Raw genomic sequence first — 25,846 nt, 5'->3', positions numbered from 1 at the left:
ATAATGACTCAGTCTTTCATTAAAAGTAACTACAAGCAGCCACTTAAACTGTGGCAACAAAAAGTTGAAGCCTGTGCACCTCATGAAAAGTACTGTTCAACCAGCACAGCCTTGCTTGCATGAAGGCTTTAAGCAATTTTACTTGTGTAAGCAAAACGTTGTCAGACTTAAAGCTAGTAAAAATCTTATTTGCAGTGCAGAAGTATATGGGTATGTATTGCAATAATTATCTGGGACAGAAGATACCTTTTTCCTAATGGCATAACAAAGCAATTATGCTTCAGATGTGCCCAGTGGCTATGCTGAAGAGTGACAACCATGGGTGGAGCATCATGCTTGCCTTACATGACCAGAGTCTGTAAAATCAAACATTTAAAAATATTTACATAGTCATGTCCTGATAACAAGCTCATGACTTAAAAATAATTCAGTGTTGAAGTAACAGTAAATACCATTTAACCACATACCCTACACATATTATGGGATGCACAGCTATACATATCTTACACAGCTTGATCTCATAAATCAGACTTGAGTAATGTTTTTGGAGCCACTTTCCCTCCAAGATAAGATCTCAGGCATCTGTCATCTACCTTGCTCCTATCAAGCTAAGGAGGCTGACAGAGTGAAAGAGAAAACCTACCGTAGCTTCCATTTCATTTGACCTGTAAAGAGAGTCTGCAAAACACCAGAGTTCTAATGTTTCAGGAGTGACTATCAATGACAGGCATAAAAAGCATTTTATATAGGTGACATCATCGCACGTATCACCCAATTTTGAAATGAAAGAAATCCCAGTATCCCCAAGTTTATCAGAGACTGAGTTATATCAAGCAACATACCTTTGAGATGTTACTAGAGCGGCTCACGGAATGCCCCAAAGCCTTCTCATTCTGAAAGAGCAAGAACAGGATCACTGCAGCAACAAGTCACAGTCAGGAAAATAATTAAAAGTTGGCATTAGAAACAAAATTCCATGGACAAAGTCTTACAGCTGGGGCTTTTAAGGATGTTGTTTCTATTGACATCAGCTTGATTTACAATAATCACTGAATTGCTTTGTTTGCTTAACAAGATATTACCTTGCAGAAAATCACATAGGCAATACATGTACAAACTAACAAATACTAAAACAATTATTTATTTTCTCTGAGGGTAGTGTAAAGCCCTTTACTCAGATGGCACCTATATTGGAAAGGATACTTCCCAGTATCATGAAGACCTGATTCATCTACATTTAAAGGCAAACATCCAACCACTAATGCTGAAAGCTCTTGCTTAATGAGAACCAAAAATATCATAGTGATGTCTGGAAACAATTGTGAATAACCACATGAACGTCACTTCAGGATATAGGGTGGAATTATTGAGGAACTTCCTTTTAATACAGAACTTGGAATTAAATTGGAAATATCATACAAGATGGGAATGTGGAAGCTGCAATTCTCAAAAATGAAATTAGAGATGATTGTATCTGTTATTCACTTTTCAGCATGCAGACTCTGACGCATAAGGATGACAATCTTATCTCCTTCAAAAATTAACTGCAGGTTTCAGCAAGATATTTCATCTTTTAAGCATACCTGGTTTTTGAACATCAGTTTACTGTAACTGGACACAGTTGCTTCACTTGGAAGAGCCTAGAAATTGCTTTGCAAAAACTTTTCTGAATAAAATCCAATGAAAAATACTTTTTCTTAAACAAGTACTACAAATGGAGCAAGTTGTAACATTCAGTTATAGATGTACATTCCTCCAAGTTTGTAAAGCTGAGATGCAATAGGTTCGAGATTTAAACCCCTCTGACAAAAAGGCAAAGCTAGTACTTTTTCCTCTGGGCTCCATGCCATGTAAGGGCTTCTAGAAATGCATATTTTTGCTTGGGATTTTAGGAAACAAACTCTTTCACATTTATTCCTGAAGAGAATTTAACCTAACAGAGACACTTTGATTAACAGCACACTCTTCTAGTCTTCTGGGGAGTGACTGATCAGACAGAAATTGAGATCAGAAGTCCTACATCTATAACCAACAGGGACATGAAAAATTCCCCATCAGTCAACTGCTGTTAGACCTAGAGCAGCACACTGCTCTTGGACCTCCTGCCTATGGTTTGCTACAAGTGACCCTTCAATGACTAAAGCCCACATGAAGTCAGCCTGGCTGGCTAAGATACTACATCCATACTTTTGACATCCCTGTGCTCCCAGACACCTCTTCCTATAGTGCATCCTCCACAACAACTTCAAAGCTTTTTGAAGAGAAAAGAGAAGCCAAGGCATAAAACTTTGGCATGTGCTTGAAAAAGCAAGGTGATCCTTCTTTACACCATCAGCTGCCTCTCAACACAGTCCTGGTCGCTATGTCAGTTTACAGTGTTCTGAAATTCCCTGTAGGAATCTGAGTATCTAGAAGACAGTAAAATAGTATTTCCAAAGAAAAGGGAAGACGTGGTTAGGGAACACCACATGCTAGTTTCGACCGATGGCCAAAACAAAAAGCAGCAAGTATCAGAATGCCAGATCTGTACACTGCAAGGCTGAATTTGATTTTTGAAATTACTATGAGCCTTTGTTACACAGGTAATAGCATTCCTGGAACAGAAACAAACACACAAAGACCCTCAAAAATATGGACATAATGCTTATGCAACAACTAATGTTGGACAGGACTACTGCCAGAACCTGTATGGCTAAGAACTGGCTCCAATCATAGGGAGAGCCCAGCTGATTTCATCAAAGGCAATGTAACCATAGCAACAGGGCAAAAAAAAAAAAGTTCATTGAAGCTACAGGAGACAGAAGGAAGAAAAAAGGGGCAGGAACATGTTCTCAAGCTAAGCCCAAAAGAGACCAACAAGCTGGCAAGCACAAAGACTTGCCATTGCATATGTGTGAGGTGTGGGGGAAGGAGGCTGTGCTTGGCCTTCCAGGGATGCGTGGGAAGCAAACAGAGCAAGGCTACATGTGACAAGGGAGAGTGAAACCCTCGGGGGAGAAGCCTCCTGAAGCAAGACAGGGGTCAGCCTCAAATCCAGCCCAAGGTGTCAAAGACAAGGATGAAATGAATCAAGCAGAGGTTTCTTCATGTTAACTCCATGCCTCCCCCTCCCCCCAAAAAACTCCTGTCTAGCTGAAGGAAATGCTTGCAAGGGAGCATGACTGAACTTGCGCAGGCATCTGTGCTGAAAAGGATGTGCTAAAATTCAATAAGCGTGACAGGCTGGAAGACAAGACCTGTATTTGCACAACACAGTAGAGGATGCAGAGTAAACAGACTTTTAGCTGCTGCCACAGAACCTTGTCTCTCTGCCTCACTCCCAGAACTGATTTTATCTGATAGATGTCAGGAGCCTCCAAGAGACACATGCACATTTCATCTTTATTCATCTGCTGTTGGAAACATACCTATCAGAGGTTTCAGTCAGCAGATAACTGCAAATATTTGGTTTTGTTACTGAAAAAGTGACCATTTTAAAACAAAAAATCAGTTCTGAAAAGTATTCCCTTAAGGGCTACAGAGTGCACGCACACATACATTTAGGAAGCTGTGATTTTCCTAATGGACTCCTAAGCACCTAAGTGCTTTTTAACATCTCTGGTTCTTAGCCACACAAAACAGGTACATCCATAACATCAACAGGAAATTCACTACAGTAGATTTTAATAGCAGGCACAATTAATGAGGAAAAGAAACATTTAACACATAAAAATATTTAAAAGGCAAACAAACACATCTTGCTTTCCACTCTGTATCCACCACTAGTACATTAATCTTGGCATCCTCTAGAATTATTCACAAATTAACACTGACATGGGAGTGGCAAGGCTAAGCTTTCATGGTACTATCACTCCCAACAAATAAAAACCTTTGGAGACTATTTCTAGTATGTTCCCACTGCACTGTAAGACATATTCGGGTTGGTAATCACAGCTCCAAACAAGCTCTCCTTCCCTCATGCAAAAGCATCAGGCTTTGCATAAAAGATAATAAAAAGCAACATCTGCAAGCAAGGACCCTACAATTATCACCACTTAAATAAGTGTCACTCTCCTTTAGCAATTCAATTTCTGTATGGAATAATGGGAATTTTGCCATTATTCCATACAGAGATGCCTTATGAAGTCACCCTCCTCAACTAGAACCACCTGCCAGGTGTTTAAAAAAAACAAACAAACCCCACCCAGATAGGAAAAAATTACTAAGTGCAACTTGTCACTTCTCTTGAGCCATTCACTGGCATTTGCTGCTTTGAAATCCACAGCAGCTAGTGTGGACTAGAAAAATGACTGAAAACCAGAAAAATTGCTACCCAGTCCTCAGGATGCACTTGCTTGCAATTCCCAGAATCTTCCTCCCAGTTTTGCTTTCTTTTATTACCTTCCCCCTGAATTTGCTGCCAGCTGTGAGTGACAGAACTGCCTTCTCGACTCAGCAGTTGCTTCAGCTCATATCCTCCTTTCTTCAGGGCTCTGCACCTTCCCATCTCCATCCTGCCTGGCTCATTTTCCCTTCTGCCACCTTTCCTCAGTTGGTATATCAGCTCTCAAGGCCTTCTCAGTTCAGGTGTCTAGATGATAACTCCCTTCTGTTCTTCCTTTTACCTCAGTTTTTCATATATTCAGCATTTCAAGTTATTTTACCCTTGCTTCCCTACCCTAATGTATCCATTTTCCACTAAGCACAACAGCTACACAACTCACACAGCCAAACCCAGAATTCCTGTGAACCCCAATACATCAGTTCCTACCATGAGAGCCAGAGCAGCCACAGCTGCTCTTGTCCATGTAAAACACCATTGTATCAAACTGGCCTTTCTCCAAACTTAGCTGCAGGCTTACTGCAGTATCAGCAAGTGGGCACCTTAAAGAAATACAACTTAAATATCTTGGCCACATGAAAGGCAAAAAATGTATCAGTAAAATAATTTGGAGTATTTCCAACACTCTGGTTTCCAGACATTAAGGCAGGTAAATAGAAGACGACAGAGGAATCAGTTTCATAGCTTGTGCAACTGCCTTCTGGTTAAATCTGTGACTGCACATCTAAATCCAGTCCTCAGAATGATTATTGCTAAACCCATCCTCATCTCTGCTCATAGACCTGCAGAAGAAACTGCAAGCCAGATCCCAGTGGGTTAGCCAGTTGACTTTTATTCTCTTTCCATTTGGGAAAGGAGGACAGAGGGCACCAGAGGATGGTACTTCTTTGTCCTCAAGACACCAATGGCTATGTGTGAACCTAGCACAGGCTTGCTTCCTGAAGTCTTAATCCTAAACACACCAGTGACCTGATAGGGCACTATATTCCCCATTTTGCAGTACAATTTCTGTGTTACATTATCTTACATGATAACATGTAAAATGACGTAACACAGAAATTGTAGTGGTAACATGGATTGTACATGGTAACCTGTGCTGGATAACATGGTAGGAGTTTCACCTGAAGACAGGCATTCTCCATCTAAAATCTCAGTAACAAAGAGCAGAGACTTTATTTTGAGGATGGTGTTACTGCAGTGCCACAGAGAGAGACCCCTACAAGGCAAGTGCTAACGTCTCAGCCCAAAAAAAGACACAAAACCAAACCAGGTCAGACTGGCTAGTGCACTGCCAACCTGTGGTTTTCCATGTGGACTCTGAAAGGCATTTTAATTTCATTTAGTGGATTACAATTGCATTTTACAATGACAGATTAAGCATGAGATTGATATCAAGCAAAATCACTTACTGTTATCAACAATTCACGTCAATGAATTTCAACAAAGTCTTCTGAGTAAATGGTTGCTTTTCTTAATAAAAAACTTTGAAGAAGAGAATGAGTAAGTAACAACTGCTCCGATTCATACAGCCATTCTCATTCTTAGATCTGATGAGAATTACAGAATGGGACACAGAATGGCACTGTTTGAAATGGTGAGGTGCTGAAGTACTGTGTAGCTGATGCATGCAGGGCAAAGCAGCAAATCAGAAATGAAACTCCATTCTTCCATTGAGTCCTACGACTAGAGCATGAATGCATCTCTGTTCTACAAACACGCAGTCATACACACCCAGGTACTGTTTCAGGTTTCATGATTGTGTCAAATTTCATGACAACGTCTTCCAAGAACTCCTGCAAATCTTGCTCTGCAACCCTATACCTGAACAATATATATTAAAAAGAACATATGCTTTTAGTCTGGGGAAAGGAATTGCTGCTACTGATATTGGCAAGTGCACTTAATTTTCTGAAGTAGATAGAATGAGAGGAAAGAAATGGGAGAACACTTTGCAATTATTTCCTTCTTCTGTCAAAACCAATGGATTGTTAAGTTACAAAAGCTTTGTCAGCACTAGATCTTGTCACTGACAGAACTCAACATTTAATTACTTAAGTAAGAAATGGTACTTTGTATCTCATCATCTGAATATAACCTTTATTTCTTTGGCCATCACCAGGTCATTGTGGAAGAGCAATAACTATCATCAGGGCTCATCAATGATTTTTACATGCAGCTAGAAGAGAAATGAGATGAAAAATAATGCCATAATGCACCTAGTCAAAAACATTAATGGCATCTATGCTTTGCATCTCTGCTCTTGTGGAGTATTAACTTGAAAATACTTGTGCAGTGTTTACTTGACACTTGAAAGCAAAAGGATGATGGAAATCATATCACCTATTTTTTTTTTCCTTTCTGGAGATACAGTGTAAATACGAATCCAGTTCATGCCCCTTGCATCTAGTCCAGTATCTTCTGTTACTGGATAATCCCACTTGATTCCCAGCCACCAGCAATCCATGACTAAGTGCAGAAAGCCAATGAAAGATTTCAGATCTATCACAGGGGAAAATCTAGAGCAAGTTCACTCTAGATAACTCAGACAGCTCTCTAACTTGTTTGTTCACATTCACATTAAGCCATTTCCCACAGTGGGAGACAAACTCAGAAAAACAACCTGAAGGTAAAAGATAAGCCTGAAAATAAAACACAGAAGAATTAACAAGCTTTATTCCAGACACTGAACCTACAGCTGTGCCTGAAAACATCAGTGACAGATAGAAAATCATGAGATCATATGGCTTTAACAGAAAAGACTGGCCAACAAAAGGAAGAGACAACAGACCAAACAGCTTCAATGGCAAGGTTCAAGGAACTCAGAAATTCAGAATAGGCCATGCCCTTTGGGGGCTTGGGGAGGCAGGTCAAGGAGGCCAGCAGATCACAAACAAGGAACACAACTGAGAAGAAATTCAAAGAACAAGGCAAACACAGCAGAATGTCGATGTTAAGGAAGAATCCCTTGCCCATGCTTACTCCCTAGCACAGACAGAAACACCAGGCCAGCCTGAGGAGAAGCTCTCAGAACGTCCATGGATGTGTCCAATACAATGCACACTTGTAGGGCACACAGTTCCCTACTTGTAACAGATATGGTTACTTGTGTACTGCTCTGTGCCTGGCTTTGCCAGTTTGGTCCTAGGACTACAGGAGGATTGGATTCTTTCTTGACTCCAGCCAGATGGTGGAAAAGGTGAGAAGAGTCTCTGTTCAAAAAGGTCCTCTTCTCCATGGCTTTGTTCAACATCCCATTTTTCTAGGTTTTGCATTGCTTTGCTTTACTTCCAAAAACTCCACAAGGTGGTTCCTATCATGGATAATCTGCATTTCCAGCTGCTATTTCAAATGGACATCTGACCTCCATCTTCCTTCTTTAACTGTCTGGGCTAGATGATGATATACATTTTCCTCTTGATGACCAAAGGTTGCCTCACTTGAAAGTGTACATTTTTATTTCTGTACAAGACCATCAGTCTGGTACATTTCACTAAAATCTTATCAATTTGCACACTTTTTACAGGCACATGCCATGTGTCCAATTTCAAAAAAAGAAAGCAGACCACAAAGTTTGGCACCCAACATGTTTTACCAATTTCCTTATCTTGCTGTTGCCAGACAACCTGCCTAAAATCAATGCAAGACTTTACGTGATGAATCCCTCCCTTAGGGAAAAAAATCATATGAACTACAAAAGACATGATCCACAAATAAGCACCCCTCTTGATAATGGAAGCAGTACACATTAAGCTTACAGTAAAAATGCCATTTCAAATGATTTTGTGTATTTAACAGCAGAAAGACAGAGACAGGCACTGAGGAAGTCTGCAATTATAAACACATTAAAAGGAATAACATTCTATCTTTTGCAAAGTAATTGCATTTAATGCAACTGCTGGAATTCTCATGGTACACTAACCATGTCAATATGCCAAATCAATTGACTATTTTAAACATTCACAGATTAAAAAACCCTCTAGGCAACTGGTAACTTGGAATTTCTCAAGCTGCCAGCAGCCAGGGGAAGGCTGCAGAGCCTCTCAGAAGCGCTGGCCCCTCCCGGTGTCTGCAGGGCCCTGCAGGTGCAGTGCCTGCTGTGAACCCAAGGCATGGCACGATCAGGCCATGGTGTGGTACCTGCTCCTTGGGCAGGGCAGCAGCTGCACCTCGGCCCAGAGCACTGCCTCTGCTCATCTAACACAGCCCACGAAGCTGCTTCCATCTTCAACTCATACCACCAAAGTATACTGCTGAAACAGTGAATTACCAAGTCATCTCTTAGCCAAGGTTACAAAGGGCTCCTGAATCCAAAACCAGATTCAGAACAACACCAGAAAACTGTCTATTGCCCAAAGAAAGTTTGATACTTCAAGCAGTTTCTATATTGCTCAAGGATTTGACCTTCTTTTCATCCCTTTACATCTTAATGTAACATGATTCCTTATTAACCTATTTCTGACTGCTTGGATCATAAGGGCAAACAATGTTCCCCAGAGAAATTAGAGAAATCACTTCCCAAATGATGCTGGGAAAATGTTCAGGGTATTTTTGTTAACATTTAACATGGTATGGCTAAAAGCACATGACAAAAGAACTCTTGTAAGAGTACTTGTAGATATTATATCTATTTAGCAATACCTAATCAGTACAGACCAGCTTGCCTTGTCCTGAAATTTTACCTTTGCATTTTTATTAGTGCAGTCAGCAAAATATTCTGCCTGAAGCATTTCAAACTCAGTATTGAATGATCACAGAAATCTAGGTAAATGATCAACTAGGGCCTGCAGATGCTATTAAATTTACTGAGCCAAACACTGGGTAGAGCAAGAGCCTTGTAAGACTCTAAATTGTGATGTTCTGGGGAGTTTTTATCACATCACATTTCTAGCAGCATTTGTTGGTAAGTTCAGAGAACTCACTAAGAATAGTGTCTAAGAAAAGCAATGTATGCATCCATCCTTAAAGAAAACACTACTCTGGGGGAAAAAAATCACACCTAAGGGAAAAGGTACTTTTCATTTAAATGATAATTTAAAAGATGCTTCAAATTTTTAAATTATTAAAAATAATTTTAAATGCTCATTTAAAAGAGCATTTGAATTGCAGAATGAGAATTTTTTGAAGCATAAATGTCCTAATAAAGATTTTTATTAAACGACTCTTCAGAGTTCCTGAATAATTATCCAGGATATTCTAAACATGTTGACTGACTATATATCACCAAAAAATTTAAAAATATGCATGTGTGAATGCCCACATTTACATACTTTTAAGGTTTTTTAATTAAAAAAATCCCACTACTCTGCTCTGCCTGGAAAAAACTCCGCAAAACTAGAAAAAGCCCATATACAGCCAACTACCTTCTCTTTCCCCAAAACTCACACCCTGATACCAGAAACAAAGGCAAAAACCTCTTGAGATGTAGCAGGCTACCCTAACCAGTAACCCAAGAGCATTTTAAATCATTTTGTCAAGGAAGCACAGCTGGTCTCACACAGGGCCTCACCTGATGCTGTGGGATGCAGCCAACTGGAGCCACTCCAGTCTGGGCTCCCTGGGACTAGGGAGAAGAGCACTCCTGGGCACAGCATCATTCATGCACCCACTGGTGTTCTGCACTGTTTGCTCTGTGAACATTTAAAATCACTGCACTGCTACAGTACCAGTGCGTGGCAAGAACCTGGTAATGCAGTGCTTTGAGACACCTGGCTACATCCCCAGCCTCCTATGCCACTGTTAACCACACCCTCCCACAGCCTGGCTCAGCAGGACATTTTCTGCATTTTTGAATTTCAGGGCTTCCTGCATAAATTCAGAGCTGAAGAAGCCAAGGTGCGACACCTCCTGCTTTGACACGTCTGTCTGTCAGGACCATTCTGTTTGCTCACAGCTGTCTCTGAACAATAGTGACTCAAGACAGCCATTTCTCACCGACCAAGAAATTCTGTAATTTGCAGTGCTAGAGGCTGAAAAAACACTTAGGATTTAACAAACTCTAAATCTGGCCATTTGGGCACACTGCTGGTTCAAAGAATCTGACCGAGCCACTACCAACACTGACCAGAAGTATTTCAGTAGCTACTAGTGGTAGTAGGTAGTTTTAAAAACACTAATTTACCTTAAGGCATGAGAAACAGAGATGAAAAAAATTGCACTGAGAGTCAGCTAGAAAAACATGTTTGCCTTTGCACATGGAAATATACACTTACTACTCATTCAGCTGGGAGAAGCAAAAGAACATCTACCTCTTAAAGAACCCCTGGGCAGGAAGGGACAGCTGTGCAGTGCTTACATTGTGCAACACTGAAGCCAGTGAAGCTGTGCTGGCTAAAGCAAGCAGAGATTACCCACCACGGCAGGGCCATCAACCTGTAGGCCAACACACAGTAAAAGGAAAAGAAAAAAAGAATTTTTTTAAGCAGGTAGTGTGAATACAGAGTATGGTGCCTGTAGCTGAAAAGGGGATGCTCCATGTGGGCAGCCTCAAAACCTCAAAACCTAAAACCTAGAAGACAGTCTGAGGCAATTGGACAGGAGACTTACAAATCCTACCAGCTGAAGAGAAGAAGCCTTCCAGGAGAGCACTGCTGCTCACCCATTTGGGAAACTCAGCACACACTGTCTAATAAGGAGGGCTGAGGTTCCTGTGTGTCTGAAGGAGCCGAATGCCAGCAGCTGCGTAAGAACTAAATTTACCACCACAGTCCCAGGAACGCCTGCATTTTCTGCTAAAATAAAATCTCTGGGCCATTAGCCTATTGAAACAGAAGCTTTTCCACTTAACTGAAGACATTTACTCATTCTCTTTCTGCAACTCTCATGCTCCAGTTCCAGTGAAATCCTGCTCGGTCTTGGGAGTTTTTTATGGAAACACACATGCATCAGCTCAAAAGTACCGACATTTTTCAAGTGGTATTAAGTAATTCATTTCTATGGGTTTCTCTGCCTCACTCATTTATTCCTATGAAACAGAAAATAAACTGCAGCTGTGGAGTGTGCTGGCTGACCTACTGGGGACAGTGCTGCATTCCTGCACTGACATAGCATTTTGTAAAGTTTACTTCCTAAGGGGAAAGGGTTATAAATAAGTCTCATATTCACATTACATCTCCTGCTCTTTATTTATCTAAACCTTTGAGTGAGGACTTTTTTTGTTACAGGAAATTGCATCAAAGTTATCAGGAAAAGTGTATTAACTTATACAAGTTGACTTTTGTCAAATTGCCTTTGAACTGAGCCCCACCAAAGCTGGATTTTAAAAACCTAGTTTCCATCTTTTCTATGCTCACTGCTCAACACATTCATTATCTGCAGAAATCACACTGGCTATCTGTGAAATCTGCAGCTGGTTTAGAAAATGGTTCATATTTTTAAAATACATAATTTTGTGTTTTTTGAAGTAACTTTTAAAACATCACTAAAAGATGTAAAGAACCACTAAATAATTAAAGGCATTTTCTTATGCTAGCTGCAAACACATATAATCATACCTCTAAGGAAGGTTGTTTTCTCTTAGCCTTTACACCTGTAATTAAGCGAAAAGCTGAAATGATGAAAGAGGGCCTTCACCACTGGTACTAGAATCCAGCAGAGAAGATTCCCTTTGGGGATAGGATCTTCAGTTTGCAAGCTTTTATACCAGTCACTTAAAACTCCAAGGTTTAGAATCCCAAAGTAGTGAAACAGGCAGTCTTATCCTGCAGCTAAGAATAAAGTAGCATAACAGAGAGTAAATAACAAAAGCAAGAGTTCAAAGGAACAAGTGGCCAATTTTCCACACAGATACTCAGAAAAGCTGATATTTCTCTTGAAAGGTTCCTTAAGACCATCTGCTGCTCGTACCCAAAATGACAGAATGAATGACATAAAAAAGAGGATGTAAAACTGGAAGAACCTCTCTAAGTACATTAACGTATTTGGGTAACATCCACACTATCACTGAAAATTAGGCTGTACTACAGGATTGAAACTTTGGTGTACAGTGCACATGCTTTCTTATATAGCACCTTTCCTCCAAAACAGTAGTCCCCCTCCAGAGAAAACATTGCAGTTGCTCAGTGTTGAATAGCACTAGGGAGCAGCTCAAAATAAGAGCAGAACAAGATGATACCCATAAAAGAGACATGATGAGGCCAGTTTGCAATTTACGGCCTCTTGCAAAACACACGCCTGGAGTTTGATATCAGTATCCTGGAGCAGGCAAATGTGGCAGTTCCTTGGCAGAGGAGAAACCTGAGGCACAAGGAAATTGTGCTGCCCTGAGTGAAATTCACCCCTGTTTGTACTACTGCTGTATGTGGTGTTGCTCTGTGTCACTGCCAGCAGCTGTGTCCTGTTACAGGCACGTGGCCCAACGTGTGTGTAGTTTGCACAGGATGAGTTTCATGTACAGTGAGGCCATGCCAAAGCAAGGAGAACATGAGCAAGAGCTCTCCCCTCCCTTCTTCTTGGTTGTAGAATGTAAAGCTCCAAGCTGGATCCTGTCAGGGCATTGATTTTTACATGGAGTATCAGACTTCAGTATCAGACTGCTTTGAGAGCTGCCTCCCAGAGCCCACCACCTGGCAAAACACTGACTGCTTCTTAGGAACTGCTTCCCTTAAGTCAGAGTGATGTATTTCACTCACTAATCTCATTTCGCCCCTGAAACTTTTCTATTTGTCCCCACCACTCGTAAATTTCATCTGAAATTGTCATTGCACTTCCCTGGCTGTATAATGACCTTTAGTTCTCTAAGCATGCAGTCCATGAGCATGCAGAAGGTCCTCATTCCCCCATACATGGAAGCAAGCAAACTGAGGGTGATGCAGACTGATGTATGTTCAAAGATGCCTAATTTGTTTTATTTTGTTTGGGTTTTTTGTTTGTTTGTTTGTTTGTTGTGGGGTTTTGTTTGCTTTTTTTTTTTTTTTTTTTTTTTTTTTTTTTTTTTTTTTTTTTTTTTTGCAAGCGAGGCCCCACAGCATAGGGAATCTACAAGCTTGTCCAAAAAATTTAGGCTTCCTTTAGGTGCTCGGATATTTAAGTTTTTCCAATCTTTGGCACACTCAGAAACCCTGCTGCCTGTGCTCCCAAGCACATGAGCATAATGGGAGCATAGCAGTGTGACAGAAGGAAGAGGATTACATTTCAGGAGGGACATTTTTTGGTGCGAGACTAGAGGCTAATGGAGATTAAAAAACAGGAGCTGCTTCCCGAAGTGACAGCGCGAAACCAGCAAAGGCCACACATTAACAGTGCCTATAAGAAAGCATTGCTTTATAGCCTTCAGCAGCAGATACAGTGAGAACAACCAATGAACCAGTGACCACAAGTGCATCTTCAGCCACCACCACCACTCCCAGCACCATCTTAACTCACATCACACCCGCACTTTCTCTCTCCTTGTGCCTTTATCACTCTTGATTCTTCTTAAGATACTGCTCTTCCCATACAAACCAGCCCTTTTCTCCTGTCTTTCTGCTCTTATCTATATTGTCTTTCTCTGTATCCTTCCCCACCCCTACAGTGGAAATATAAAAATATTTTATAGGAAATATAAAAAATATTTCCTACTTGGAAATATTTTTTAATTCAATGCAAGAAATGCAATTTGGGATGTTATACAAAAGAGGGTGACTTCCATATCAAGAATCTAGAATGAATAGAAATATAGTCACCTTCATAAAATCTAATCCTGGGTGCAAAGGGGGACTCCTGTAAGCTTTGGAAAAAAGGATTGCAATAATTTTTAAATCCAAAAGGATTTTATTTCTCTGCCAGCTAACACTTGGAAGTGGAGCATTAGATTTGGCTTCCAGTTCAACATACTCTTCTAATAAATACTTACAGATAGGGTGTTTTTATTCCCTGAAAGATATGGAGTTAGTCTCACTATACAAGAGTTACAAATGCTCTTGGAGGGCCTAGAACGACTGGAACATTCTGTCTGGAGGTAATTAAAAATCAGAATACTGTGCCAAATTCAACTGATGCTTGCAAGAAAGAAGAGAATTCAGGAGCAGGGCTGTGTATTGCTCAGCAACACAACACATGGCAAAAGGCTGGAACTGATTCAGCAATCTTATAACTCAATACAAGAAAAGATGACTACAGCAATCAACAAAAGGCACTAAGAGGAAAGGATACTGGTGTGAAAACTGGAGGTTTACTGGAGTAGGAAGACTGCCAGGCATATTTATGTCAAATGCATTAAAATGCATACACAGACATACATACACATATATTACAAAAAAAAAAAACCCTCACAGGCTACATTTTGTTTTCATTTAATGGAAAGAATCTGCACTAGATGGGGTCAAATCAAGGGCTATAGCAAACTAAGACAAAGAAAGCCCCTCAGAAGAGAAATCCTTCAAATGCCACCTCAGTGTCAATGACAAGGTAGTTGATTCTTTGCAGACAACAGCAGAGAAGACAAGTTAGGCTAACCACTGAGGAAGGGCTGAGGAACTTGGAGGTGCATTTTCTGTAGTCAGACCTTCATGGCCTTGGACACTAAACCTTCCCAAAGCTCAGCTGAAAAGAATGGGACAGAGTCAGAGATCAGCTCTGAAAAGCGCTGACAGGTAAAAGTGGTTCACATCTAAAAATGGTAAAGAAGAAGACAACTTGCAAAAATGCTTGCATTACAATGAACAGATTCTCTTCCCACTGCTGATCAGGAGCTCATGTTTCCTTCTTGTTAAATTCACACTTCTTGCTATTGCAGATGCACTGTTTTCATCTCAGATGTATGTGTTCATCCTTCATTTCCTTTCAGTGAAAAGCATGTTAACATCTTCCCTAGAGTCAGACATGTAAGAAGGCATCTCCTTGTGCTTCTGCAAATCAAAAGCAGCTGCTACATGGCATGGCATGGCAGAAGTGAAAACTCTTAAATAAAAAGCTGAAGAGCAAAAAAGGGAAAGGAGGACAGGGCAAGTAATAAGCAATATAATCTGCAATACAACTGAGGAAGAGAAAAAATAAATAATCCTCCTCTACCCCTAATTTTTTTTTGCTTTGTTTTTCTAATGACAGGATGTCACTTACATTTCTTTTTTGAATTTCAGATGAGAAATGTTTGTCTTCTGATGACAGACAATTTGTACAAACCATTAATGCTTGAAGCATCAAGAAAAACTAGACTGAAGAGCCTGATTCACAAGCTTTTTCATGGGCTAGGAGGAGACTATCAGACAGCAAAGGAGAATGCAGAGTTTCTTTCCAACCGTACCCACCCAAGGAATATTCTTGTCCCTGTTGTACTTTACTCGACTTTGAGATAAATGGGCTGCAGAAATGAGACTGTTATAACATCCATCCTAAAACTGCCGCCTCTCAGAAATCCTTTACAGATGAACCTCAGCTCCTACCACTACCTTTCTTCCAGTTGTCATCTGCCATAATATTATTATAATTTCGTAGGATACACAGTTTCTTGATCAAAAGACTGAAATAAAAGACAAAAATCTGCATTTGGGTTAGATTATCACTGCATTTACCAAGTTTGATTTTTTAATATGAATTTGACCTCTGTTCTGTTTGTTTTTTAAAAAAGACTGCCTTTCTTGAATTATCACATACATTGTCCTAAGCCTGTTCCTCTCCACACAGGACAGCTATGTACATTATGCCAGGTAACCAGGAGATAGTCTCAATCTTACCTCTACAAGGGCTTTGCTCCAGTACTGAGGGAGACAGGGAAGAAAGGTTTATAGAAATGGCTTCTGGTAATGAGCTACAATTCTCATTATCCATAACACTGGTGTGCTTACAGTTTATTAGGAGGAGTGGCATCCTCTTCTTTTTAAACCACACTGTAGGTTAAAGCAACTTGACAAATTGGCTTGGTCCTGGTACCACTCTTCAACTCCTCTTTACATTTAATACAGCATTTTTGCAAAAGAGAAAATGCCTAATGCCTAATTAAGAGCTTTGATAGGGTTGTAATTTGTTTAAATGCCACAGGTATGCCATTAAAACCATGGTGCAAAATACCAACATGAAACTCCGTGCCTCGCACAGTCAGTGAAAACTTGCCTATCAAAAGAAGCTTTATGGACAGAGGGGTTTTTTTAATTATTTTTTTCTTTTGCTTGTCTACTGTGTGTTTGCCATTTAAATACAGGTATTTTGGTAAACCATGAGCCTTTAAAGTACAGCTTAGGCTTATAGCTCTCCTACCCTTGCATTAAGAAAGGTAGTGAGAAAATGTCTTAATTGTGCAAATGCTTTTAGTTGAAAAGCTGATGTGGCAATGATGAGGTACTGTCATAACAACTTGTCACTACTTTAAGGCTGATGCAAAACAACAGGGACAGTTATAAACCACTGTCCCTTAGAAACCAGCAGCTCCCAAGCTTTGTACACAAAGCCATTCCAGGGACACTGACTGCAGCTAAGCTCATCTTTTTTAATTTAAGAGTTTCTGTCCAACTGCAATAACTATACCAGACTGCAGCACAGATGATCCCTAAGTCAACTCCTACTCTGGCCCTTAATTGTAACCTGGGAAATGAAAAGCCAACAGAAGTCAGGAGACTAATTTCACTTGAAACAAGGGATATTTTTAGGGAGAACAACACGCTATGAGTACTCTCACAAAGACCACTGTGGGTGCAGGGCCACAATTATTGGAGAGGGAAGTATTAAAAAAAAAGTAAAATAGCAGAAGCAGAGTTCCTGAACAATGCAGACAGAAAACACAGGGATTATTACCCTAACCAAGATGGCCCAGCCTGGATTTGAAAGTAGAGCTGGTGCCTCAAATAGCCTAAGGTATTACATCTGGTTCTTCAAACTAATCTGACCCCTTTGAGACACACAAATACTTCCTTGGGGAAGAGTGTTGTTACATTTCAGCATCCTAATATTACCACTGACTGTCAATTGAGATAAAATAAGTACCCCAGCGAGTCATAAAACACTGATTTTCCATTAGACAGCAAGTGAGAAACTGAAGACAAGTAACAACAACAAAATTACTAGTTAACAGAAACCAGATGGAATGGTGAAAACTGTTCAGCTATTAACTTAATATCAAGAGAAAGAACTAACAGTGTGTAGTAACCACAGAATGCCTCAATATGGAGACCAACCAACTAACACAGTCATCATAAGGGGGCTTAAATTCATTGGTTTTGACACTGCTTCCTGTTACATTAGGCAAAGTTGGGAACTTGACATTAAATTAGAAAAAGGAAAATGAAGATCCCCAGACAAGAGAAACACAAAAAGCCATGTCAGCAACATCTCAGCTGCCCATCAGAAGGTGCAGAAACCAGTCTCTGAAAGAACATTTTAAAGACATTTCTTCATTCGCCCAACACTCTCCTGCTACCTCTCCTTTGAACTGCAAAATTCTACCACTGAAGAGCTTCAGACCCCCTTTCTAAAAACAATAAAAAAAATGCATCTCCACAGTCTTTGCTCGGACCTAGTTTAAGGACTGTCTAGGAACATGCCAGTTCATCACCAAATTGACACTTGAAGCATTACTGGCTCTAGTACTCAAAATCTAAACTGTTCACAACCATTTAAACAACAACAATTCAATTTCAGTGAGCTCTTATACACAAATTTATTAATTCAATAAATTGAATTAATTAATCAATTAATTCAAATTAATTTTGAATTAATTTAATTAATTTCAAAATTATGAGATTAGATTAAAATTCATAAAACAAGTGCATAAATCCCTGTTCACGGAAGCTGAGTACACCAAAATTCATGATAAAAACAAATCAGCAGCACTGCCTGGTAACTGCAACAGAGGAAGCAAATCTTAAAAAAATACACATTTCAAGCATTACTTAATTTTTTTTTTTGAGTAAGATTAAAAAAACCAAAAAACCTTTGTCTACATAACTTTCCTTTCAGTTATGTGCAGGACAGATGCATGGGAATGCTCAATGCAGAGATCACAAAACTACCATTTCTTTTAGCATACTCATTGTTTCAGTACCACTGTTTAGATTTTGCTCTTGAATGTGTTACACCTCAGAAAGAACTAACAGTATGTTTTAGTTGGTTATTTTGGTTTGTTTGTTTTTGCTGAAGGGGTGAGGATGATGTTTGGTTTCTTTTCTTCTTTTTTTTTTTTTTTTGGTTTTGGTGGGGTTTTAGTGGTTTGGGGATTGGTTTGGTTTTTTTATTAGTTTTTTTTTTTCTTTACTGGGACTGAAATTTAAGGTGGATTTTCTTCCACCAAACGAGGTTTCAGGGGGGCAAGGTTGTCTGATGTTACCACCTCGCCAAGAGGTCATTGTGTTCTTTGTTAAAAGGCAAAATGGAAAAAAAAATGGATGAGTCAAGGGGGAAGGGAGTGGTGGGGAAATAATCTAAGTAGTCTTTCTGCCCTGAATTGCTTAACTGCAGAAATGGGAATATCACCCTCTAGCAATGCTCTTCTACATAACCTCACCTTCTCCAAGCCAATAATCTCTTTGGAGCACATTCTATGTTTTTAAGCACTTCTGAACAACTTTACAGTACTCTTCTGGTGTCTGCAGTACATCAAAATAAGAGAACTTGGAAGAAACAGCACTGGTGGATATACTTTGTCCAGCTCTAAGATGAAAGGCTTGAGTAGAGCTGTTCGGATTTCCTCACAGCTAGGCTCATAAAGCAAGCACTTAAATGAATGAAAAATTCCTGCCAAGCAGGAGACAAAGTTCAGGACAAGGGTATTTTAGCTCATTTCAAGAAGGGCAGCACCCAATCGGACTTTATAGAGCCTGTGAGGTGATACTGGCAGGGAGAACTGTTACCTCCCTCAAGCCCACTGTAGGACTCCCTTGTGAAAAACTAAATCACTTCAGTCAGAGTAAAAGAGGACATGAACCTCACAGGTTTTGCTCCTCAGAGAAGCAATAGAACTTTACAACATAGGTCTTCAGAGACTTACTTTTCTTTAGCCAGTCTGATGCTCTAAAGCTTTCTTTCTGAGATGACTGGCAGAAGCATTGATTGTTTGACCCTTGTTCTTGATTATCTCAGTTTAAGCCACAGAAGGTTCCCACACTCTTTATAACAGCCACCAAGCAAATACATTCAGCAATAGTAAACAGCACTTAGCAGTTACTTGATGAGCTTGCAGTTAAGATAATAAAGCAGCACCAGAAAAGCTCCCTAACATTGCCTTGGGCTTTCATTCAAATATAGCAGACAGATCATAGAATCTAGGAATCATCGAGGTTGGAAGAGACCTTTGAAATCATCAAGCCAAATCATCCACCCAGCACTACCACTGTAAACCCTAAACCACTAAACTACATCACCCAGCACCAGATCCTGATGCCTCTTAAAACACCTCTGGAGTGGTGACTCCACCACATTCCTGGGCAACCTGTTCCAATGCCCGACCACCCTAATCGTGAAGAATTTTTTTCTCATATTTAATCTCAATCTCCCATCTCAACTTTGGGCCATTTTCTCTTGTCCTCTCTGTAGGCAGAGTAGAAGAGACCAGGTCTCACTTCACTGCATCTTCCCTTCAGGCAGCTGTAGAGAGTCATGAGGTTCCCCTGGAGCCTCCTCTTGAGACTAAACAAACCCAGCTCCCTCAGCCATTCCTTGTAAAACAAGTTTTCTAGATCTTTCATGAGCCTTGCTGTCCTTCTCTGGACACCCTCCAGCACCTCAATGTCCTTTCTGAAATTAGAGGCCTGGAACTGAAGGCAGCACTTGAGGTGTGGCCTCACCAGTGCTGCGTACAGGGGGATGATCACTGCCCTGGTCCTGCTAGCCCCACTATTCCTGATCCTGGCCAAGATGTCAATGGCCTTCCGGGCCATCTGGACCCACTGCTGGCTCATATTCATCCGGGTGTCAACCACACCCCCAATCCTTTTCTGCAAAAAACTCTCAAGCCACTGCTGCCCCAGCCTGTAGAGAGCTGCATGGAAAAGGGATGTTGCTAACAAAGGAACATGGACTCCAAGACACATCAAAAAGAGCATTTTTAGGAAATGCAACCATAAGAAAGAAATGAGTACCTTTAGCAACAAGTGGAAAGAATCTGTAAGTGAAAGCAACATATCTAGATGAAGTGAAATTTAACAAAAATTACATCCTAATGTCAAAAACACATCAAGTAGAGACATGAAAGGGAAGCAGAGCAGGCCACAGAGAGACATCAAAAAGCAGAAGAGGTGGGAAGAACAGCATACTCTGAAATTCTCTCTGTTCTTTACAGATTTATGAACATGAAAAGATCATACAGAAAAAGTTTCTCCTTTTTAATGTGTGTCTTGTTTTTCTCAGTAACTCAATGCGATAGTAACTTATGAAAGTTTAGCTCTGCTTTATAAGTTTGACTGAACTGTCTATTGACAATTGCCTATATTTGACCTTCTCCAAATGCTCTTCTAAGATTATAATGCACTGGCTTCTCCATTGAGGCTGGCTCATTTCTACTGCAGCTGACAGGACTCCTACTCCTGCACTTCCAAAATCCTTTGCAGTCCTTTGACATAACTCACAGTGAAGGAGTTATGTGGCATGCAAAGTGTTATTAACAAATACAGAAGGTACAACTGCATATTACAGATCACTCATCACTATTTGTGCCATCTTCCAGTATATTGGGGAGGCACCATTATGTGGGTGATGATATGCTGACTTTTGACATATCACATAGCTACACGCATCTTTTTTTACTACTCCCTGAGCAATCTCCTGCTGCACCCCACCACAAGGTGCTTTGTGCCAACCTGGTAGAGCAATTCCTATGTTCTCAATTCCAGCCATGGTCTTAACTTTGTTGACATCTTTAGTACTCTGGTTATCATGAGTGTAAGGGGCTCTTTGGGTCTTTGAGTCAGTTCTCTGGATTAATCAGCATTCATGAGATATGCATTTAGTGCTGAAGGGTTCAAGAAAACATTATTTTCTACTCCTATACAAGGGATGATTCTCTCCCCTGAGAGAAACTGAATTGAAATCTTAGTAAAAAATCAGCAAATCAGAGAAACAACAATACATGACAGGAAAAGGAAAAAAGAAATGCCACTAGTGCCTCAAATACCTATAGTGCAGAGATGCAGTCAGACAAAAGCATCCTAGGATGACACTATAAAAATGACAAAGCCAAATTCCCCAAATCCCAGACTGTGATTGTTACTGTTGCTTCCTTCCTGACCTCCATTTTCTCAGTGCTTTCAAGCTGCTGCCAGCCTTCACTAGCTTCACACAAACTCCTCCAGAAGCACAGGAAAGACACAGTGGCTAAAGCTCTCTGCAGAGTCCAGTGCAGAGGTGGTCTGACTTGGAGAGGTTTAACTGGCCTATCTGTATTCATGATTTTATATCTCAGTCCAAGGTCATCAGCATCTGTATGCCAACATTTACAAATGGTGTTGAAATGCCTTTCTGTTAGCTTTAAGCTCAGATGTTGTGTGTCTCTGCAATCATCTCACTTCAGGATTGTTCTCTAAACATTGCTGAAGGTCAAATACATGGTCAGGTAGCTCCAAAGCAAAACTGCAATGACTATCATTTCTTGTATGCAAAACATTAAAATGCTACTTTACCTCTAGCCTGTTCACTTGCTGTTACTTTAATATGAATGGACAAACAAACTGGACCAAACCTGAGCTGTGCCAAGACAGTACATCACCCAGCCCTTTCCCCAGGACTTGCTGAGAGAGAAGCAGTTGCAGCTTGGCACATCTCTGCACTTCTGTGCTCATTCAGCTTTCAGATTGGGCTGGTCTGTACTGACAGTCATGTCCTGACTCACTCGAGTTGCAGTCAGTCCATGGAGACGCACATGGGTGTCTGCTGTCCCTCTGTCTCCACCAAACCTGACACAAGGTCACATCCCTACTGTATTTCTTCCCATCCTGCGGTCACTCCCAGGCGGGAAGAAATGTCCAACAGCATTTCAGTTGTTTCTGCTCAGATATCAGAGCATCCTGTACCCTTTGGCAATGAGATGCAGAAGTTTGGGGAGGTGTGGTGAGGCAAACAGTCTCTGTCCCTCCCCTTACTGACTATCCCTTGTCACCAGTGGCCAAGACGCCCATGATGAAGTGGCCAAACCCAGTACAGTGTTGAGGCTGAAGCACAAGGAGATGATGGCACCCCTTTGCACTCCTCCACCAGAGCCAGGTGCAGAGATCTCCAGCCTGGCATGCTGCCCATCCTCAAGGAGGTGCAGAGGACACTCCCTTCTGCAGCCCCCCACTGTTTCTCCCCCCAGTCACACCCATGGCAGGAAGGCAGTCACTGTCTTCCCCCTGCTGCTGGCAAAAGAGGGAGTCTTCCCTGCTTTCCACTATTTTTCCCAAGGATATCACAGATGGATTTCATTTAAATGCTACTACAATATGATGCTGCCTTTTTATGACAGAACTAATAACTCCTCTTCCACTTAATGCTTTCAAACCAAAATAACCATACTCTTAATTTCAGTTTGGGACATTTCTTGCTGCTTTTAAATAGGGACTATTTAATTGTATTTCTAATCCTTCCACTAGAAGCCTTTATATTCCATTACAAAGACACTGAGATAGAAGATGAAACTGGTAAGGAGTTTTATCAATTAAGTCTCAGCCCTGCTGTTTGCCAGCCTGAATAGAGGGTATGTTGTTTCCTCTTCTGGTTTGATTCCAGCTCTTGACAGATCAACAGAAAAACAACAAAAATTTGATTTCTGCCCTTTTGTTCCTTATTTATTACCTTTTTTTTTAATGTTCAGTACAATCTTTCACCTTCCAGTATCTCTAAGTAATGCCTGAAGTGTTCTGTTCAGTCAAAGTATTTTTCTCACTCTTAGAGAAAAGTCTGGCCCTGGTCTTAGGTCTAAAAAAATCAGATGAAGAATTCTGCTAGCCAGCTTTCATGAAACAAGGATCTTACACATCGAAAGAACACATATTCAGGTGTAAGACAATATTAGATTGCCAGCTCTCCATCGTATGGCAAGTATTGAAGCATCTGCAAAATTCAAGTAGGAGAGCAATTCTCAATGTATGCACAGCATATAAATTTGAAGAACTTTCACACAAAGTCAAAACAAGCTTTTAGAGTCAACATTTCAAGTCATTTAGGGGTACCAAAAGAATACACCCCCCACCAAAGCCACAGACTGATAATGTGTGGGACAAAATCTTGTAACCCTCAGCTGTTAAAAAGCAAAAAATAAATGTCACTAAATAACATTCTTGTGTACATGCAGATTTTATTTAGGTGGTTAAGTCATCTTGGAAGACAACATACTGTCAGGCAGCATACATTTAAGCTCCACCAAAAACACATGACCAATAATCTCCTGGAGGATTTCACATAAAGCTGACAATTTTTGCTTCCACCAGCAATGCTTATTTACTAAATCCTGGACTGGACTTCAAGCTATCCTTCTGAAAAGAAAACAACTCATTTGCATAGCAAAGCACCGTTTTGTCCTCTTGTCTAGCAAGGACTCTTGATCTTCGCACTGTCAAGTTTTATCAGCCCACTAAAATAAATCAATAAACAAACAAATAGATAAATGCCATCCTCCCCAAAGCTCAAGCAGATTCCCAGTAGGCAGGACACAAACCTGGCATGGTGCAGCTCGCAGCCAGAAGCAGCACACACACACACACACACACACACACTTCAGACAAACAAAGCAAATCACATTGGAACATTCTTGCCAAATGAGATTATGTGTTTGTGTGCCTCCCTCTCACACATATGCACAAACCCACACATTACACAGCAAATAATGCTCACAGAACAGAACAAAGACCCTTTGTTATTGTTCCACAAGGTTTTGCAAAATCCCCTTTGTCTAAAACCGAATTAACAGTATTGCTAGAGCCCTAATAATTTAGACATATAAAGCTTGCAGAGACAGACTAGATTTCTTTTAGAGCAACTGGTAACATTAAAAAATACAGATATGCTTTGAGAACAGAAGCTCCTATTTACAAGCATCTTTATTCAGAAAAAAAAAAAAAGTAGCAAATATTGCAGCCATTCAAACACAGACCCTCTGAAAAGACACAGTGGAGCTTAAGGCTTATCACATCCAGCTGTGTTTTAACAGGATCTCTTATGGTTACCTCCCCCCCAAACAGAAGCACTAATAACCAATAAAATTAAAAAGCCACCTTAAAGAGAAACAACTCAAAAATTTCCAAAACCCAGCAAGTTGCCTCCCTGTTTTTAAACCCCAGCACCTTTAGAAGAATGTCAGTGTGAATAAAGGAAACATGGTAAAAGAAAACAAGGCATTTTCATAAGTAGAACTGAACAAAGTATGACCCTAGAGGGGATCATTCAGGTAGCACTCTAACAAGGAACCTCTCCAGCAGCCTTCCCTGACAGAGGCTGCCCTGACACACATTTATCTTGCTGGGCTCTGCTGACAAGACATTCTCCTACCTGAAGCTTCATTCTGCAGCGTGAATGCACGTGAGTATCCTGATTGCAGCTTCTCCTGGTTGCATGACTCCTGTTCCTCAGACTAAAGAGACAGAGGGGTGTAAGCAGAGCTGCAGCCTGCCCTACATTTGGCTGCAGAGGAACACAAAGAGTTGGTGCAGTACTTGCCCAGGCTTGTTTAAGTCGCCTAAATATAAATACTAGTGTAGCTTAAACTAGACTAACTACTTCCTCTAGCTGATTACAGTGAAAAGAGCTTGTGATGAATAATGCATGAGAGCTCCAATGAACATGCTCTATTCCTTGCAGCAGCTGATGTCCACCTCTCTCTGCTTCCCCAAAGCAATCCTGGGCAATTTTTGTGCTATGAAGCATAACAATTCTCCAAATGTCCAAAGAGCAAGCAGGATGACCCTTCCAGATCCATTTTCTTTCCTCATTAGTCAAATAGAGCTGGTGATTTTCTTTTTTCTTTGATAAAAATGTACACAGCTACAAGTCAAAGAAGGCACGATAAGCACAGAAGTATGTCTCTGGCACAACATAACTCTCGTAAATTCAGTTGCTTAGTAATTAATTTTTCTTTAGGGCCGTGTTGCAAGAGAAGCTGTGTAAAGATAAACACTGAAGACAGCAAAAGAATGTGACAGACCAGAAAAGAATATTGTACAAAGAAGGTGGAAAAATAAATGCTTACCGCAGCTGGTGAGTTCAGTTGATATTTTACAGTAAAAGATATTGTTCAGGAGAACTTAGTGGGTGGATTAATATGGGGGATAAGTTCACATACCTATTCTCTTAAGCAATAAATTCTGTTGTATCAGTATAATTTTTCAAGCCAATTACAAAAATAATTTTCAGGTATTCTTCCAGAGAATGAACAAACAGAAGAGTAATTTACAGGTAATTTATTTCCAAACACAATTACTGCAATAGGCAAATATTACATGTGGATTCGGGTCCATTTCTCAGAATTATTTGGTTTTGATTCCGTTCTTAGATACACATCAAGTTATTTGGCATTTCTGTATCAGTTGCCCACTGCAATCTGTGTGACACTGCTGTCCAAACACAACTGACAAGGCTCTCAAAAGCCATTAGTTTCCTGTAAAGGAAATGTGGCTTGTCAGTCTCCCAAGCAACAAGAGTTAGGGCCAGAGGAAATGG

At 40.4% G+C, this 25,846-nt stretch overlaps 1 protein-coding gene across 4 annotated transcripts in view; it reads right to left on the bottom strand.

Annotated features, from left to right (window-relative positions):
- Positions 1-25,846, bottom strand: part of MARCHF8 (membrane associated ring-CH-type finger 8) — an 84,269-nt gene that overhangs the window by 23,525 nt on the left and 34,898 nt on the right. For 3 of the 4 annotated variants that reach the window (XM_063405736.1, XM_063405739.1, XM_063405737.1), the window contains one exon: positions 843-893. In XM_063405736.1, the coding sequence (XP_063261806.1) occupies positions 843-893 (51 nt within the window). Of the gene's footprint in view, positions 1-842; positions 894-24,679; positions 25,102-25,846 lie in introns of those variants that run through there. The other variant, XM_063405738.1, reaches the window with a different exon arrangement.

This window comes from Prinia subflava, chromosome 9 (genome assembly GCF_021018805.1).
Source record: "Prinia subflava isolate CZ2003 ecotype Zambia chromosome 9, Cam_Psub_1.2, whole genome shotgun sequence".
In the NCBI taxonomy this organism is placed as follows: domain Eukaryota; kingdom Metazoa; phylum Chordata; class Aves; order Passeriformes; family Cisticolidae; genus Prinia; species Prinia subflava.
This window is presented reverse-complemented; position numbering and strand designations above follow the sequence as displayed.